This window comes from Mobula birostris, chromosome 13 (genome assembly GCF_030028105.1).
Source record: "Mobula birostris isolate sMobBir1 chromosome 13, sMobBir1.hap1, whole genome shotgun sequence".
Lineage (NCBI taxonomy): Eukaryota > Metazoa > Chordata > Chondrichthyes > Myliobatiformes > Myliobatidae > Mobula > Mobula birostris.
The window spans coordinates 108,001,910-108,021,055 of record NC_092382.1 but is presented as its reverse complement, the minus strand read 5'-3'; the positions used below and the strand labels follow the sequence as shown (position 1 = coordinate 108,021,055).

General features: G+C 50.8%; 1 protein-coding gene across 9 annotated transcripts in view; it reads right to left on the bottom strand.

Moving 5' to 3' along the window:
- Positions 1–15,542: 15,542 nt before the first annotated feature.
- LOC140207296 (uncharacterized) overlaps positions 15,543–19,146 on the bottom strand; it is a 133,082-nt gene continuing 129,478 nt past the window's right edge. For 7 of the 9 annotated variants that reach the window (XM_072275786.1, XM_072275787.1, XM_072275783.1 and 4 more), the window contains one exon: positions 15,543–19,028. In XM_072275786.1, coding sequence (XP_072131887.1) covers positions 18,353–19,028 — 676 coding nt within the window. In that variant the 3' untranslated portion in view covers positions 15,543–18,352. Of the gene's footprint in view, positions 19,057–19,146 lie in introns of all 9 variants that reach the window. The other 2 variants (XM_072275788.1, XM_072275792.1) reach the window with 2 other exon arrangements.

Here is a 19,146-nt window from a genome sequence, read left to right as displayed (position 1 = left end):
GACCCTCTGCGTTGCAGCGTCCACACCAGGCGGCCATGCGACAAGCCAGAATGCTCGACACCGTACATCCCCAGAAATGTGCGAGTCTGGTATGATGTTAAAATCACTATCTTTATTGGTAACTACTTATAATGTAGTAACTTTAACAAGATAAACAAAAGTTAACGGTGTTATGTGTAGATAAGTGTGTAATTATGACTATTGAGTTTGGGGGAAATGGCTTAGAGTCTTTAGATGGAAAAGGAGGAATGTTCAGTAATCCACGAAATAAATGATGGGGGAGAGACATTTGTAATCCAAGGTAAAACGTAGAGAAAAGTTAAGTACAAAATATTCCACAGGGTTCACGCTGGTAAAACGAGATAACAGTCGCCGTAGGTCTTGTCCGACGTGTCTTTCCAAATGCACATAGGAATTATTACCGATAGTGACCTGTCACGGGAATATCGTTTTCCAGCGGTTACCACACAGCATATCCAGGCAACCTAAAATCCACTGCTATAGATCCTACGAAATGACAATCATACATTCATTGTGCACTGTGTGCCGATGTTTAAAACATCCTTCTGGGCACAGGAGATTTCCAAGCCTCAGCTGCGACAAGCTGAAGGTACCGGGGTCCCCACCCTTTCCCTCTCTCTATTACGACTGAAGGTCTCGCTCTCTCTCACTGTGTTTAATTTGCACAAACCACGGCAGCCAGTGACTAACGTCATAATCCCGCCTCCTTCAGGCGCTCTTAAAGCGATAAACACAGTCAATGAAACCTGCGGGTTCGTAACAACACCGACCCATAACACACTGATAGGGTCAGACACAGAGCGAAGCTCCCTCCACACTGTCCCATCACACACTCCCGGGGTCAGACACAGAGTGAATCTCCCTCCGCACGGTCCCATCACACTCTCCCGGGGACAGACACACAGTGAATCTCCCTCCACACCGTCCCATCACACACTCCCGGGGTCAGACACAGAGTGAATCTCCCTCCGCACGGTCCCATCACACACTCCCGGGGTCAGACACAGAGTGAATCTCCCTCCGCACCGTCCCATCACACACTCCCGGGGTCAGACACAGAGTGAATCTCCCTCCGCACGGTCCCATCACACACTCCCGGGGTCAGACACACAGTGAATCTCCCTCCGCACCGTCCCATCACACACTCCCGGGGTCAGACACAGAGTGAATCTCCCTCCGCACGGTCCCATCACACTCTCCCGGGGACAGACACACAGTGAATCTCCCTCCACACCGTCCCATCACACACTCCCGGGGTCAGACACAGAGTGAATCTCCCTCCGCACGGTCCCATCACACACTCCCGGGGTCAGACACGGAGTGAATCTCCCTCCGCACGGTCCCATCACACTCTCCCGGGGACAGATACACAGTGAATCTCCCTCCACACCGTCCCATCATACACTCCCGGGTTCAGACACAGAGTGAATCTCCCTCCACACCGTCCCATCACACACTCCCGGGGTCAGACACAGAGTGAATCTCCCTCCACACCGTCCCATCACACACTCCCGGGGTCAGACACAGAGTGAATCTCCCTCCACACCGTCCCATCACACTCTCCCGTGGTCAGACACAGAGTGAATTTCCCTCCGCACGGTCCCATCACACTCTCCCGGGGTCAGACACAGAGTGAATCTCCCTCCGCACGGTCCCATCACACACTCCCGGGGTCAGACACAGAGTGAATCTCCCTCCACACCGTCCCATCGCACAATCCCGGCGTCAGACACAAAGTTAATCTCCTCCACGCCTTCCCATCACACACTACCGGGGTCAGACACAGGGTGAAACTTCCTCCACCCCGTCTCATCATACAGTCCCGCGTTCAGCACAGAATGAAGCCTCCTCCAGACCGTCCTTTTACACAATTTGGTGGTCAAACACAAAGGGTGCAGCTCCCTCCGCACTCTCCCTTCCCCCCACTCCTGTTGTAATAATCCGAGAGAGACTCCGTAAATTGTTTTCCATTTTCGCATTAATCAAGGGAATTTAATTTCACAGAGTGTTGTTAGCACGCTCATTTCATCCTTATCCATGCATACTGGATTGGAAAATGCGAAAAAGGGTAAGATGTGGACTGATCTGTTGGGTTAGAATTAGGGAATGACACAATACTGATGGGAGAAAATTGGATTAGTTTACGGACTGAAATATGTTTGTGGGAAGAAGTGGACCATCGGGATTGTTTGTAGACCGTACGAGGTCTCGGGAGAGGGTGGCACAATGGGAATATTTTGGGGAACGATACGTGTCTGTCGAGGAAGGGTAGGGCTGTGGGAATATCTTGAGGACTGGCAGGGACTCTGGGGAGGATCAGTACTCTGGGACTATTTTGCTGACTGCCGCAGGGCTGTAGGAATGCAAGACGCAGCGGAATTAGTTTAGAGAGGGACACGAAGTTATGGGGAGATGGGTGGAACGTGGCACTGAACTGATTTGTGAGAAAAACGTTGGGCAGCGGGACCTCTTTGGCGCAGGTGTGACCTGTATCAAAACGACGAGTTGCACTTGAATCCTAGGGGGACCAATATCCTGGCGGGGAGATTTGCGAAGGCTACTGGGGAGACTTTAAGATAGAATGGTTAGGGGGTAGGAGTCGAATTGAAGAGACTAGGATAGAGGAGGTTAGTTCACAATTAGAGAAAACTAGTAGACAGTGTGTGAGGGAGGATAGACAGGGGAGAGCGAAGGGTAACACACAGACCGTAGGGGAGGAGAAACAAAAAGATAGCAAAGTTGTTTTGCACTATTAGGGATAAACTGAGAGTAACATGTGGAGAGTTTCTGAAATGCATCTATTTTAATGCTAGGAGCATTGTGAACAAGGTGGATAGTTTAGAGCTGGATTGATACATGGAAATATGATGTTGTGGCTATTAGTGAAACATGTTGCAGGAGGGGTGTGATTGGCAACTAAATATTCCTGGATTTCGTTGCTTCAGGTGTGATAGAATCGGAGGGACAAGACGGGGAGGTGTTGCATTGCTTGTCAGAGAAAAATATTACAGCGGTTCTTTGGCAGGATAGATTAGAGATAGAACATGATTTAATCGTCGGCATCTACAAGATAGAAACTACAGGATAGAAACATGCACTGAGCTCATCTGCCTTTCGTACAATACTTTCAGCATTGAAACGCACTCAGCTCATAACATGAGACCCAACAGGCTCAACCTTTTACTTCCTGACTCGATCTGAGATCTTAACAGCATCTGTCCCAATAACCACTCCACTGTCAGTTTTGGCATTCTGCTTTACATCCCTCTGCATCTCTCGTTTAAACCGTTTCACTCCCCCTCTTATATGAAAACTTCCCGCTGGGTTACTGGTTCCCGTCCAGTTCAGGTGTAAACTGAGAGAGTTGCTCAGGGCAGAGAAAATGAAGGAACTGCGCAATGTGGGGTGGTGTCACGTGGTCTCCGGGCAGGAGTATGTGCTGCCCCCTAGTGTTCGCTCGGCAGATGACAAGCTCTGTTCTGGTCTTCTGCGGATTTCAGTGGCAGTCAGTGGACGAACAGCCCAAGCTGCGTTGTCGCCTATATTTAAAATCGACCAAACAGAACCTCTTTTCTGTCCTATAGAATGAATCCGCTGTCATCACAGCTGACCTCATCTCGTCCGTCCCTTTCTCTTCTGAGTCACAGAGCCAACTTCAGAGACGTCATTTGTCAGACTTGGATCTACCCGGTCATTTGCACCCCTCTCCCCGGCCCGGAAGTATAAAAAGTGGTATACCTGGTATTGAAGGCTTTGACCACAGGGGCCACTCTACCCTGGGACTGGCTGCTTAACTCCTTCCATCCTCCTGACTGTCACCTAGTTCCTAGTTAGAGGAAAAGGTATGTCTCACACCGTGAGAAGAGATATCTATAACAATCTAACACTCCCGGGGTCTAGCATAGATTCAATCAGTCCACAGCTTACCCTCACACACCCCCGGGGACAGACACAGAATGAATATCCCTCCACACCGTCCCATCACACACTCCCGGGGTCAGACACACAGAGTGAATCTCCCTCCACACCGTCCCATCACACACTCCCGGGGTCAGACACAGAGTGAATCTCCCTCCGCACCGTCCCGTCACACACTCCCGGTGTCAGACACAGACTGAAGCTCTCTCCACACCGTCCCATCACACACTCCCGGGGTCAGACACAGAGTGAATCTCCCTCCACACCGTCCCATCATACACACCCGGGGTCAGACACAGAGTGAATCTCCCTCCGCACCGTCCCGTCACACACTCCCGGTGTCAGACACAGACTGAAGCTCTCTCCACAATTTCCCATCACACACTTCCGGAGTGAAACAGTCTGTTAAGACCCCTCCACACTGTTCCATTAGTCACTCCTCGGGTCCAGCACAGAGTGAAGATCGGTCCACACCGTCACATCACACACTCCCAGGACACTTTATGCTTTATTGTCGAAAAACAATTGGCACTAGAACGTGCAATCATCACGGCGATATTTGATTCTGAGCTTCTCACTCCCTGGATTACAAATAATCAATAACAAAAATATTGAAAATAGTAAATATTTGTAAACATTAAAAATTTAAATTGTAAAACATAAATAGAAAATAGAAAAAATGGGAAGTACGGTAGTGCAAAAACAAAAAAAACAAAAAAAAAAAAAACGAGAGGCAGATCCGGATATTTGGAGGGTACTGTCCAGATCCGGATCAGGATCCGTTCAGCAGTCTTATCACAGTTGGAAAGAAGCTATTCCCAAATCTGGCCGATCAGACACGAAGTGAAGTTCCCTCCACACCGTTCCATTAGTCACTCCCAGGGTTCGACACAGATTCAACTTCGGTCCACACCGTCCCATCACACACTCCCGGGGTCAGACACAGAGTGAATCTCCCTCCACACCGTCCTATCACACACTCCCGGGGTCAGACACAGAGTAAATCTCCCTAAACACCGTCCCAACACAGACTCCCGGGGTCAGACACAGAGTGAATCTCCCTCCACACCGTCCCATCACACACTCCCGGGGTCAGACACAGAGTGAATCTCCCTCCGCACCGTCCCATCACACACTCCCGGGGTCAGACACAGAGTGAATCTCCCTACACACCGTCCCATCACACACTCCCGGGGTCAGACACAGAGTGAATCTCCCTACACACCATCCCATCACACACTCCCGGGGTCAGACACAGAGTGAATCTCCTTCCGCACCGTCCCATCACACACTCCCGGGGTCAGACACAGACTGAATCTCCTTCCGCACCGTCCCATCACACACTCCCGGGGTCAGACACAGAGTGAATCTCCCTCCGCACGGTCCCATCACACTCTCCCGGGGACAGACACACAGTGAATCTCCCTCCACACCGTCCTATCACACACTCCCGGGGTCAGACACAGAGTAAATCTCCCTAAACACCGTCCCAACACAGACTCCCGGGGTCAGACACAGAGTGAATCTCCCTCCACACCGTCCCATCACACACTCCCGGGGTCAGACACAGAGTGAATCTCCCTCCGCACCGTCCCATCACACACTCCCGGGGTCAGACACAGAGTGAATCTCCCTACACACCGTCCCATCACACACTCCCGGGGTCAGACACAGAGTGAATCTCCCTACACACCATCCCATCACACACTCCCGGGGTCAGACACAGAGTGAATCTCCTTCCGCACCGTCCCATCACACACTCCCGGGGTCAGACACAGAGTGAATCTCCTTCCGCACCGTCCCATCACACACTCCCGGGGTCAGACACAGAGTGAATCTCCCTCCGCACGGTCCCATCACACTCTCCCGGGGACAGACACACAGTGAATCTCCCTCCACACCGTCCCATCACACACTCCCGGGGTCAGACACAGAGTGAATCTCCCTCCGCACGGTCCCATCACACTCTCCCGGGGACAGACACACAGTGAATCTCCCTCCACACCGTCCCATCACACACTCCCGGGGTCAGACACAGAGTGAATCTCCCTCCGCACGGTCCCATCACACACTCCCGGGTCAGACACAGAGTGAATCTCCCTCCGCACCGTCCCATCACACACTCCCGGGGTCAGACACAGAGTGAATCTCCCTCCGCACGGTCCCATCACACACTCCCGGGGTCAGACACACAGTGAATCTTCCTCCGCACGGTCCCATCACACTCTCCCGGGGACAGACACACAGTGAATCTCCCTCCACACCGTCCCATCACACACTCCCGGGGTCAGACACAGACTGAATCTCCCTCCACACCGTCCCATCACATACTCCCGGGGTCAGACACAGAGTGAATCTCCCTCCACACCGTCCCATCACACACTCCCGGTGTCAGACACAGAGTGAATCTCCCTCCACACCGTCCCATCACACTCTCCCGTGGTCAGACACAGAGTGAATTTCCCTCCGCACGGTCCCATCACACTCTCCCGGGGTCAGACACAGAGTGAATCTCCCTCCGCACGGTCCCATCACACACTCCCGGGGTCAGACACAGAGTGAATCTCCCTCCACACCGTCCCATCACACACTCCCGGGGTCACACACAGAGTGAATCTCCCTCCGCACGGTCCCATCACACTCTCCCGGAAACAGACACACAGTGAATCTCCCTCCACACCGTCCCATCACACACTCCCGGGGTCAGACACAGAGTGAATCTCCCTCCGCACGGTCCCATCACACACTCCCGGGGTCAGACACAGAGTGAATCTCCCTCCGCACCGTCCCATCACACTCTCCCGGGGACAGACACACAGTGAATCTCCCTCCACACCGTCCCATCACGCACTCCCGGGGTCAGACACAGAGTGAATCTCCCTCCGCACGGTCCCATCACACACTCCCGGGGTCAGACACAGAGTGAATCTCCCTCCGCAGCGTCCTATCACACACTCCCGGGGTCAGACACAGAGTGAATCTCCCTCCACACCGTCCCATCATACACTCCCGGGTTCAGACACAGAGTGAATCTCCCTCCACACCGTCCCATCACACTCTCCCGTGGTCAGACACAGAGTGAATTTCCCTCCGCACGGTCCCATCACACTCTCCCGGGGTCAGACACAGACTGAATCTCCCTCCGCCCGGTCCCATCACACACTCCCGGGGTCAGACACAGAGTAAATCTCCCTCCGCACGGTCCCATCACACTCTCCCGGGGACAGACACACAGTGGATCTTCCTCCACACTGTCCCATCGCACAATCCCGGCGTCAGACACAAAGTTAGTCTCCTCCACGCCTTCCCATCACACACTACCGGGGTCAGACACGGGGTGAAACTTCCTCCACCCCGTCTCATCATACAGTCCCGCGTTCAGCACAGAATGAAGCCTCCTCCAGACCGTCCTTTTACACAATTTGGTGGTCAAACACAAAGGGTGCAGCTCCCTCCGCACTCTCCCTTCCCCCCACTCCTGTTGTAATAATCCGAGAGAGACTCCGTAAATTGTTTTCCATTTCCGCATTAATCAAGGGAATTTAATTTCACAGAGTGTTGTTAGCACGCTCATTTCATCCTTATCCATGCATACTGGATTGGAAAATGCGAAAAAGGGTAAGATTTGGACTGATCTGTTGGGTTAGAATTAGGGAATGACACAATACTGACGGGAGAAAATTGGATTAGTTTACGGACTGAAATATGTTTGTGGGAAGAAGTGGACCATCGGGATTGTTTGTAGACCGTACGAGGTCTCGGGAGAGGGTGGCACAATGGGAATATTTTGGGGAACGATACGTGTCTGTCGAGGAAGGGTAGGGCTGTGGGAATATCTTGAGGACGGGCAGGAACTCTGGGGAGGATCAGTACTCTGGGATTATTTTGCTGACTGCCGCAGGGCTGTAGGAATGCAAGACGCAGCGGAATTAGTTTAGAGAGGGACACGAAGTTATGGGAAGATGGATGGAACGTGACACTGAACTGATTTGTGAGAAAAACGTTGGGCAGCGGGACCTCTTTGACGCAGGTGTGACCTGTACCAAAACGACGGGTTGCACTTGAATCCTCGGGGGACCAATATCCTGGCGGGGAGATTTGCGAAGGCTACTGGGGAGACTTTAAGATAGAATGGTTAGGGGGTAGGAGTCGAATTGAAGAGACTAGGATAGAGGAGGTTCGTTCACAATTAGAGAAAACTAGTAGACAGTGTGTGAGGGAGGATAGACAGGGGAGAGCGAAGAGTAACACACAGACCGTAGGGGAGGAGGAACAAAAAGATAGCAAAGTTGTTTTGCACTATTAGGGATAAACTGAGAGTAACATGTGGAGAGTTTCTGAAATGCATCTATTTTAATGCTAGGAGCATTGTGAACAAGGTGGATAGTTTAGAGCTGGATTGATTCATGGAAATATGATGTTGTTGCTATTAGCGAAACATGTTGCAGAAGGGGTGTGATTGACAACTAAATATTCCTGGATTTCGTTGCTTCAGGTGTGATAGAATCGGAGGGACAAGAGGGGGAGGTGTTGCTTTGCTTGTCAGAGAAAATATTACAGCGGTTTTTTGGCAGGATAGATTAGAGATAGAACATGATTTACTCGTCGGCAGCTACAAGATAGAAATTACAGGATAGAAACATGCACTGAGCTCATCTGCCTTTCGTACAATACTTTCAGCATTGAAACGCACTCAGCTCATAACATGAGACCCAACAGGCTCAACCTTTTACTTCCTGACTCGATCTGAGATCTTAACAACATCTGTCCCAATAACCACTCCACTGTCAGTTTTGGCATTCTGCTTTACATCCCTCTGCATCTCTCGTTTAAACCGTTTCACTCCCCCTCTTATATGAAAACTTCCCGCTGGGTTATCGGTTCCCGTCCAGTTCAGGTGTGAACTGAGAGAGTTGCTCGGGGCAGAGAAAATGAAGGAACTGCGCAATGTGGGGTGGTGTGACGTGGTCTCCGGGCAGGAGTATGTGCTGCCCCCCAGTGTTCGCTCGGCAGATGACAAGCTCTGTTCTGGTCTTCTGCGGATTTCAGTGGCAGTCAGTGGACCAACAGCCCCAGCTGCGTTGTCGCCTATATTTAAAATCGACCAAACAGAACCTCTTTTCTGTCCTATAGAATGAATCCGCTGTCATCACAGCTGACCTCATCTCGTCCGTCCCTTTCTCTTCTGAGTCACAGAGCCAACTTCAGAGACGTCATCTGTCATACTTGGATCTACCCGGTCATTTGCACCCCTCTCCCCGGCCCGGAAGTATAAAAAGTGGTATACCTGGTATTGAAGGCTTTGACCACAGGGGCCACTCTACCCTGGGACTGGCTGCTTAACTCCTTCCATCCTCCTGACTGTCACCTAGTTCCTAGTTAGAGGAAAAGGTATGTCTCACACCGTGAGAAGAGATATCTATATCAATCTAACACTCCCGGGGTCTAGCATAGATTCAATCAGTCCACAGCTTACCCTCACACACCCCCGGGGACAGACACAGAGTGAACCTCACTCCACACCGTCCCATCATACACACCCGGGGTCAGACACAGAGTGAATCTCCCTCCACATCGTCCCATCACACACTCCCGGGGTCAGACACACAGAGTGAATCTCCCTCTGCACCGTCCCATCACACACTCCCGGTGTCAGACACAGAGTGAAGCTCTCTCCACAATTTCCCATCACACACTTCCGGAGTGAAACAGTCTGTTAAGACCCCTCCACACTGTTCCATTAGTCACTCCTCGGGTCCAGCACAGAGTGAAGATCGCTCCACACCGTCACATCACACACTCCCGGGGTCAGACACAGAGTGAATCTCCCTCCACACCGTCCTATCACACACTCCCGGGGTCAGACACAAGGTGAGGCTCCATCCACACCATCTCATCACACACCCCCGGTGTCAGACAAAGAATGAATCTCCCTCCACACAGTCCCATCACACACTCCCGGGGTCAGACACACAGAGCGAATCTCCCTCCGCACCGTCCCATCACACACCCCCCGGGGTCAGACACAGAGTGAATCTCCCTCCGCACCGTCCCATCACACACTCCCGGGGCCAGACACAGAGTGAATCTTCCTCCACACCGTCCCATCACACACTCCCGGGTCAGACACAGTGCGAAGCTCCCTCTACACGGTCTCTTCAGAATTTGCCTGGTACATACAAAGAGTGAAACTTCTTCGTCACCGTCCCCTCACTCACTCGACGTTCAGACGTTATGTGTAGTTCCCCTCCACGCATTCATTTCAAGAGGACTAGAATGTAAAACCTAGGATGGAAGTTTACGGAACTTTGAGGCCATATTTGCAGTATGGTGAGCTCTGTGGCCTTTACTCGCTGGAATTGTGAAGAATGAGAGGAGACGCTATCGAGAGTTCTCGGATGGTGAAAGGCTATGACAGAGTGGATGTGCACAGAATGTTCCCTATTGCAGGGGATTCCTGGACCAGAGGACACAGCCTGAGAATAGAGGGATATCTTCGGAAAGGAGATCGGGAGGAATTTCCTCAGCCATAGCGTGGGGAATCTGCCGAATTCAAAATCGTAGGCAGCCTTGGAGTTCCGGCCATTTGGGTATATTTAAGGCAGAGATCCTTGAATCGTCAGGGCATGGAAGGAGACAGGGAGAAGTCGGAATATTTGGGGCTGAAAGACAAACGGATCAGCCGTGATGAAATGGGGAGCAGATGCGATGGCCTAATTCTGCTGCAACGTCTCATGGCCTTATTTGAAGTTCCTGAGTTCCTGGCAGCTCAGAGGATCTATAGTGGGCCCAACACGGACATTTAAACATCAATGTGTCATGTATCTGACTGAACAGGACAGACATGCGGGTTTTTGCAACTCCATTACCTAGAGTACAGTGAAGTCACTTTCTTTTTAAGACTCAGACTTGCAATTATTCCCTGCCACTTTCCTGCATTGGAAGCCTGTACTTAAAGGCCTCTTGATGAGCACTCAGTGCTCAACCGTAAGAGTTGATGAGCACTCAGTGCTCAACCGTAAGAGTTGATGAGCACTCAGTGCTCAACCGTAAGAGTTACGATTCCAGTCCGACTGTTTGTGATGTCTTTCGATTGGTTTCGTGCCGTCGAGTTTATTTCGAGTCGATGCATTTGTTAATTCGAGACGATACTATGTCAGTCTGTCGTTAAAAAGGCACTAGCTGAGCACTCAGTGCTCAATCGTAAGAATTACGTTACCTGCACCACTACTCGTGATGTTTTTCGATTGGATTCTTGCCGCCTAGTTTATTTCAAGACTGAGTCTGAGTTAATTCTAGACCTCACTCTGCATTTGGGCACAACGGAATCCATAGCTGTCTCGTTACAGACCGGATCACAACTTTAGGAGTTTGAACAGATGTGGGCTCTCATTGAAGATGAGGAAACTTGAATGAATGCGCGATGGAGATCATTCTGTCTAATCGGATCGCCTCCTGGTGTGGAGGCTGCAACACACAGAATCGCAAGAGGCCGCAGAGGGTTCCAAGCTCAGCCAACACTCTGGCAGTCTCACCCCTCCCCACCACCGTGGACAGCTTCGTAAGGCGATGCCTCGAGAAGGCCGCATCCATCACTCTGGACCCTCACCACCCCGGAGAAGCTCTCTGCCCGTTACTGCTAACAAGGAGGAGTCACAGGAGCCTGAACACCCACACACTACGATTCAGGAGCAGCTCCTTCCTCTGAGCCGTCACGTATTTGAATGCATGAGCACTAGATCGACGTTTTTGCTGTATTTATTAATATTTTTTATTTTACATTGATTGTCATCTTTGATCGAAGGAGCGACGTGTTTGCGGTATTTATTAATATTTGTAATTTACACTGTATTTAAATATTTGCACCGCACTGATGCTGCAAAAGAACAAATTGCAGGCCGTATAAGTTTCAGATAATAAATGAAATAGCGATTCCGGTGGGAAACATCTGATACGAGTGGGCAGGATACTTGGCACGCTGGCCTTCACCAGTCAGGGCACTGAATACAGGAGTCGGAAGGTCACATTGCAGTGCACCAGACTTCGGTGAGGCCGCACACAGTTTTGGTCGCCCTGCTCTAGGAAAAATGCTTTAGAGCTGGAAAGATTCCAGAAGGAGATTTACGGAAAAATTGCAGGGACTCGAGGGACTGAGTAATGGAGAGAGGGAGGGAAGGTTGACCCTCTATTCCCGGGAACATAGTGGTAATCTTACAGATTTCCATAAACCCAAGAGGGGCAGAGACAGAGTGAACGCGCACAGACTTTTACACTGGGTCGGGGTATCAACAACCAGACGGCTCAGGGTGGAGGTGAGAGTGGGTGAAAAGGAGAAAGAGAAAGAGGAATCAGGGAGACAGAGGGTGTGAGTGAACCGAGAGGGGAGAGACAGAGTGGGATAGGGGGGAGAAAGCGGGAGAGAGGGGCAGAGGTGGGTAGAGCGAGCGGCGAAAGATCGGGAGGAGAATGTGCGAGTGAGTGGAGAGAGAGAGAGCAAGATTGATTAGAGAAGAGCGGGCGGGGTGGGGGAATAAAGACAAATAAAGGGATAGATGAGTGAGAGGTTTGTCGTTCTCCAGAGAATGGGGGTGCGAAATGAGACGGAGAATGGAGCAGGACGGAGCGGTGGCGATTGTGGGGAGGAAATTTGGGATGATGGATGGAGGGAGAGTGGAAAAGAGATGCGGAGGAGAAAGAGGAGGCAGTCACGTGATTCATGTCGCCCCCACGGGCAGTTGACAGAAACCCTGGATGTTTTCAGGAATAGCCGGGCACAAAAGTGCAGACTTCTCGCAGATGAAACAGCGATCACTATTGCAACGATAGTCTCTTTCTTTCGGTCGGCAATCAACATAGACGGGTGTTCTGTAGGACACATTGTACAGGAAAGCAGAGGCCATTTTGCTTTCAAAGAGGGTTAAATTCAACACAGACAAAACAGCGCAGCCGTCAACCGGAGACCCTCGCGCAACTAATCTATTAAACAGCGCTCTCCTCACAGCCCTGAGATCGTCCTCAAACTAATCACACTGAGCAAATCGGTCCCAACAGCTCTGTGTCAGTCTCCAAACTAATCCCACAACACCACCGACCCCTTACAACCTCCGGTCCGTCGCCGGACTAATCCCACTGACCCACTTTCTCTTCACAGTCCTGTATCAGTCCCCATACGAATCCAACAGACGAACTCTACCTCGCCTACAAATCTGTTTCAGTCCCCAAACAAATCCCCGGTCCCACCCTTTCCCCACAGGCTTAGGACAGTCCCGAAATGAATCCCTCAGGCCTGCTCTCTACCCGCAAAACTTTGGCGTTCCCCGAATTAAGCTTCTCCCAACAGCTTCGTGTCAGCCTACAAACTAATCCCACTACACCACCCTCAACCCACAGACAGGCGTCCGCCGCAAAATTTGTCCAACTGACAAGCCCTCTCCCACAGACCTGCTTCAGTCCGCAAACTAATCCCACTGACCCACTCTTTGCACACAGTCTCCAAACTAATTCAATTGTCCCACTCTCTCCTCTCAGATCTCTGTCAGTCCGCAAAGTGATCGCGCTGCCCAACATTTTTTTTCTCACAGATCAATGTCAGTCCCACGTTCCCTCCATCTCCCCATAACGTCGTGTCACTTTCTGAACGAGTTCCGCTACTTCTTGCATTTCCCATAGCCCGGCGTCAGTCAGCAAAATAATGACTAATCCCAGGGTACTGATCTCTCCCTGGAGTTCCTGTCACACCTCAAAATATTCCCACGGCCCTACACTTCCTCGACAGACACGAATCGTTCCCCCGAATCGTGCCATCCTCTCCCGACAACCTCGTTCAGACTTGAAACAATCCCGATGGCCCCGTCTTCCCGCAAACCTATTTCAGTCCGTAAACTAATCCAATTTTCTTCCATCAGTACCGTGTCATACCGGAATTCTCTCCCCACAGATGAGTCCAAATCTTACCCTTTTTTCGCATTTTCCAATTCATTATGAAATGGATATGGGTGGCATTAGCGTGGTAACAAAACTCCGTGAAATTAAATTCCTTTCATCAATGCCTAGAATGGAAAACTATCTACGGAGCCTCTCTCGGATTATTACATCAGGAGTGCGTGAAGGGAGAGTGCGGAGGAAGCTGCACTCTGTGTCTGACCACCAAATTGTGTGATAGGATGGCCTGGAGGAGGCTTCGTCTGTGTCTCACCGCGGGACTCTGTGATGAGAAGAGGTGGAGGAAGTTTCACTCTGTGTCGGACCACAGTCTTGTGTGATGCAAAGGTGCGGAGACAACTTCACTCGATGTCTGACCCCCCGAGTGTGTGATGGGACGGTGTGGAGGGAGCTTCAGTCAGTGTCTGACCCCGGTACTGTATGATGCCACACTGTGGAAGAAGCTTCGCTCTGTGTCTGACTCAAGGCGTCTGTGACGCGTCGGTGTGGAGGGAGCTTCACTCTGTGTCTAACCCTGTCGGTCTTTTTGCGAAACCAATGGTTCGCTCACTGTGGACTGTCGCTTTAAGAGCGCTTGACTGAGAGGCGGGACCATGACGTCAGTCGCTGGCTGCCGTGGGTTTTGCAGGATAAACAAAGTGTGTGTGTGTGTGTGTGTGTGTGTGTGTGTGTGTGTGTGTGTGTGTGTGCGTGAGAGAGAGAAAGAAAGAGAGAGGGAGGGGAGAGAGAGAGAGACTGGGGAAACGGATAACTTCAGCTTGTCGCAGCTAAGACTTGGAACTCTGTTATGCCCACAAAGGTTGGTTGAACATCGGAACACGGTGCACAACGAATGTGTGACTGTCACTTCGTAGGATCCATAGGGGTGAATTTTAGGTTGCCAGGATATGCTGTGTGGTAACCTCTGGAAGACAATATTCCCGTGACAGGTCACTTTCGGTGATAATTCGTGTGTGCATTTGAAACGTCAGGTCGGACGAGACCTACGGCGACTGTCATCTCGTTTTACCAGCGTGATCCTGTGGAATATTTTGTACTTAACTTTTCTCTACGTTTTACCTTGGATTACAAATGTCTCTCTCCCATGATTTATTTCGTAGATTCATGAATATTCCTGCTTTACCATCTCAAGACGCTAAGACTTCCCCCGCCCCACCCCTTTCCAAGCTCAATAGTTATATTTACACACACATCTACACATAAAACCGTTAACTTTTGTTCATCTTTTTAAAGTTACTATGTTATACGTGGTTACTAATAAAGATAGTGGTTTTAACATCAAAACCAGACTCGCACATATATAGGGATGTACGGTGGGTGTCGATCATTCTGTCTTGTCGCATGGCCGCCTGGTGTGGAGGCTGCAACGCAGAGGGTCGCCATGGACCATAGAAGGTTCTAGACTCAGCCAGCTCCATCACGGGCACAACCCCCTCCTCCATCGAGGACATGTTCAAGAAGGAATGCCTCGGGAAGACCGCATCCATCAGCGAGGGCCCTCTCCCGCTGGGAAATGCCCTGTGCTCATCGGGACCATCGGGGAGGGGGTGCAGGAGTCGGGGAACTCAACAATTTACAAGCAGTTACTTCCCCTCCGCCATAAGATTGCGAACGCTCCCTGAACACTTAAACACTCCCTCCGTATTCATCTTTTTTGCAGTATTTATTAATTTTCCCAACTGTCGTCAATTTTACATGTTTGCACCGTACTGAGACACGTTCTGGTTTTACATAAGGTCGGTGAGGCCGCGCTGGGAGTACGGTGTTCAGTTCTGGTGGCTCTGAGTTCTGGAGAGAAAGCAAGAAGGGTGGGACTTTGTTCCTTGGAGCGTAGGTATGAAGCCAGGAGAGGCACAGATTGGGTAAATGTGCACAGTCTTTTTCCCCCGGGTTGGTGAACTGAGGGACAGTGTGCACAGAACTGAGGCGAGAGTGGGTGGAGGGAACCGAGAGAGGAGAGGCAGAGAATGGAGTCCGAGGGGGAGAGGAAGGGGGAGAAGCGGGATGAGTTGGGGAGAAGAAGGGCAGAGAGAGAAGAGGGGTGGAAAGGGGGAATAAATGGGGGGGGGAGAGGGGAGTGCGGGGCAGGGAGGGGAGAAGAGTAGGCCAGATTGGGAAAGGGAGTGTAGCGGGGGAGAATGGGGATGCCAGTAGAGGAGGAGAATTGGGTAATTTGTACCACTCGCAACGCGCTCCCACTTGCCTGCTTCAGTCCGCAAACTATTCCCACTGACCCAATCTTGGCGCACAGTCTCCAAACCAATTCATTTCTCCCACTCTCTCCCCTTAGATCTCTGTCAGTTACCAAGGTAATCCCGCCGCCCATTTTTTTTTCTCACAAATCAGTTGAGTTCCACGTTCCCTCCATCTTCCCTTAACTTCGTGCCACTCTCTGAAGGAATTCCGCTGCATGTTGCATTCCCTCAGCCCTGCGTCAGTCAGAAAAAAATAATCGTAGGGTACTGATCTCTCCCCAGATTTCCTGCCAGACCTCAGGATATTCCCACTGCCCTACACTTCCTCTACCCTTCCCCAAAATATTCCCATTGAGCCATCAACTCCCGACAACCTCGTACCGACTTCAAACAGTCCCAGGGCCCCCTTCTGCCCACAAACATATTTCAGTCCGTAAACTAATCCAATTTTCTACTGACAGTACCGTGTCATCCCCTAGTTCTCACCACACAGATCAGTCCAAACCTTACCCTTTTTTGCATTTTCCAATTCAGTATGCGGGGATACGGGTGACATTAGAGTGCTAACAAAACTATGTGAAATTAAATTCCTTTGATTAATGCCTAGAATGGAAAACTATCCACGGAGCTTCTCTCGGATTACTACATCAGGAGTGTGTGAAGGGTCGGTGCGGAGGGAGCTTCACTCTGTGTCTGACCACCTAACTGTGTGATAAAACGGTATGGAGGTAGCTTAATTCTGTGTCTGACCTCGGGACTGTGTGATGAGGCGGGGTGGATGAAGTTTCACTCTGCGTCAGACCGGTAGCGTGTGGTGGGACGGTGAGGAGCGAGCTGCACGCTGTGCCTGACCCCGGGAGTGTGTGATTGGACGGTGTGGAGGGAGATTCGCTCTGTGTCTGACTCCGGGGGGTGTGATGGGACGGTGGAGAAGGAAGTTCACTCTGTGTATGACCCCGGGAGTGTGTGGTGGGATGGTGTGGAGAGAGCATCATTCTGTGTCTGACCACGGGAGTGTGTGATGGGTCGGTGTGGTTACGAACCCGCAGGTTTCGTTTACTGTGGACTGTCGCTTTAAGATCGCCCGTGGGAGGCGGGTTTATGACGTCAGTCACTGGCTGCCATGGTTTGTGCAGATTAAACACAGTGAGATTGAGAGAGAGACCTTCAGTCGCAGTAGAGAGAGGGAAAGGCTGGGGAAGCCGGTAGCCTCAGTTTGTCGCAGCTGAGGTTTGGAAATCTCCTGTGCCCAGAAGTGTGTTCTAAACATCGGAACACGGCACACAACGAATGTGTGACTGTCACTTTGTACAATCCATAGAAGTGGATTTTGGGGTATCCGGTAGGACCACTTTTGTAGCCCTTGCCTGGGTATGCTGTGTGATAACCTCTGCAAGACGATATTCCCGTGAAACGGTCACTTTCGGTGATAATTCGTATGTGCATTTGGAATGACACTGTTATCTCGTTTTACCAGCGTGATATCTGTGGAATATTTGTACTGACCCTTTCCCTCTACGTTTTACATTGGATTACAAAACTCTCTCCCATAATTTATTTCGTGGATTACTGAACATTCCTGCTTTTCCATCTCAAGATGCTAAGCCTCCCCACCGCAGCTTAATAGTTACATTTACGCACATATCTACACATAACACGGTTAACTTTTGTTTATCTTGATTAAGTTACTATATTATAAGTAGTTACTAATAAAGATAGTGGATTTAACATCAAAACCAGACTCGCACATTTCTAAGGATGTACGGTGTCGAGCATTCTGGCTTGTCGCATGGCCGCCTGGTGTGGAGGCTGCAACGCAGAGGGTCGCCATGGACCACAGAAGGTTCTAGACTCAGCCAGCTCCATCACGGGTACAACCGTCTCCTCCATCGAGGACATGTTCAAGAAGGAATGCCTCGGGAAGACCGCATCCATCAGCGAGGGCCCTCTCCCGCCGGGAAATGCCCTGTGCTCATCGGTACCATCGGGGAGGGGTACAGGAGCCAGGAAACACGACAATTTACAAGCAGTTGCTTCCCCTCCGATATCAGATAGCGAACGCTCCCTGAACACTTAAACACTCCCTCCGTATTCACCTTTTTGCAGTATTTATTAATTTTCCCAATTGTCGTGAATTTTATATCTTTGTACCGCGCTGAAGCCACGCTGTGGTTGTACAAAAGGTCGGTGAGGCCGCGCTGGGAGTACGGTGTTCAGTTCTGGTCGCGCTGCTGTAGGAAAGATGCCACTGAACTGGAAAGAGCGCAGAGGGAGATTTACGAGGATGTTGCCGGGACTCGAGGGTCTGAGTTATGGAGAGAAGGCATGAAGGATGGGGCTTTGTTCCTTGGAGCGTAGGTATGAAGCCAGGAGAGGCACAGACAGGGTGAATGTGCACAGACTTTTCCTCTTTGTTGGTGAACTGAGGGCCAGTGCGTACGGAATTGAAGCGAGAGTTGGTGGAGGGAACCAGAGAGGGGAGGCAGAAAATGAGGTCCGTGGAGGAGAGGAAAGAAGAGAAGCGGAATGAGTTGGGGATTAGAAGGGCAGAGGGTGAAGAGGGTTGGAAAGGGGGAGTAAATGTGGGTGGCGGAGATGGGGAGAGCGGGGCCGAGAGGAAAGAAGAGTAGTTCGGATGGTGGGAGAGGGAGTAGTGGGGGAGAATGGGGATGAGAGTAAAGGAGGAGAATGGGGTAAGTGTTAGGGCAGAGAGGCTGGGAAGGGATAAAAGGATGGGGAGGTGAGAGAGGGGTAGATTGAATGGGGTGGAGTGGGGTGTTGTCATTTGATTGAAGTCGGTCCCACGGGGTGTTGACAGAGACTTTGGATCTCTTCAGGAATATCTGGGTATAAATGTGCAGACTTCTCGCAGATGAATCTCTGTTTCCTTTTACAACTGTAGCTCTGTGAGTCCGAGTCGCACTTAATGCAGGTGGGGGATCCATAGTATGTCTTGTACAGTAGATAAGAGGAAAAAATCCTATCAAAGAGAGTTAAACAATTTCATAGAACATAGAACATAGAAGAATACAGCACAGTACAGACCCTTCGGCCTACAATGTTCTGTCGA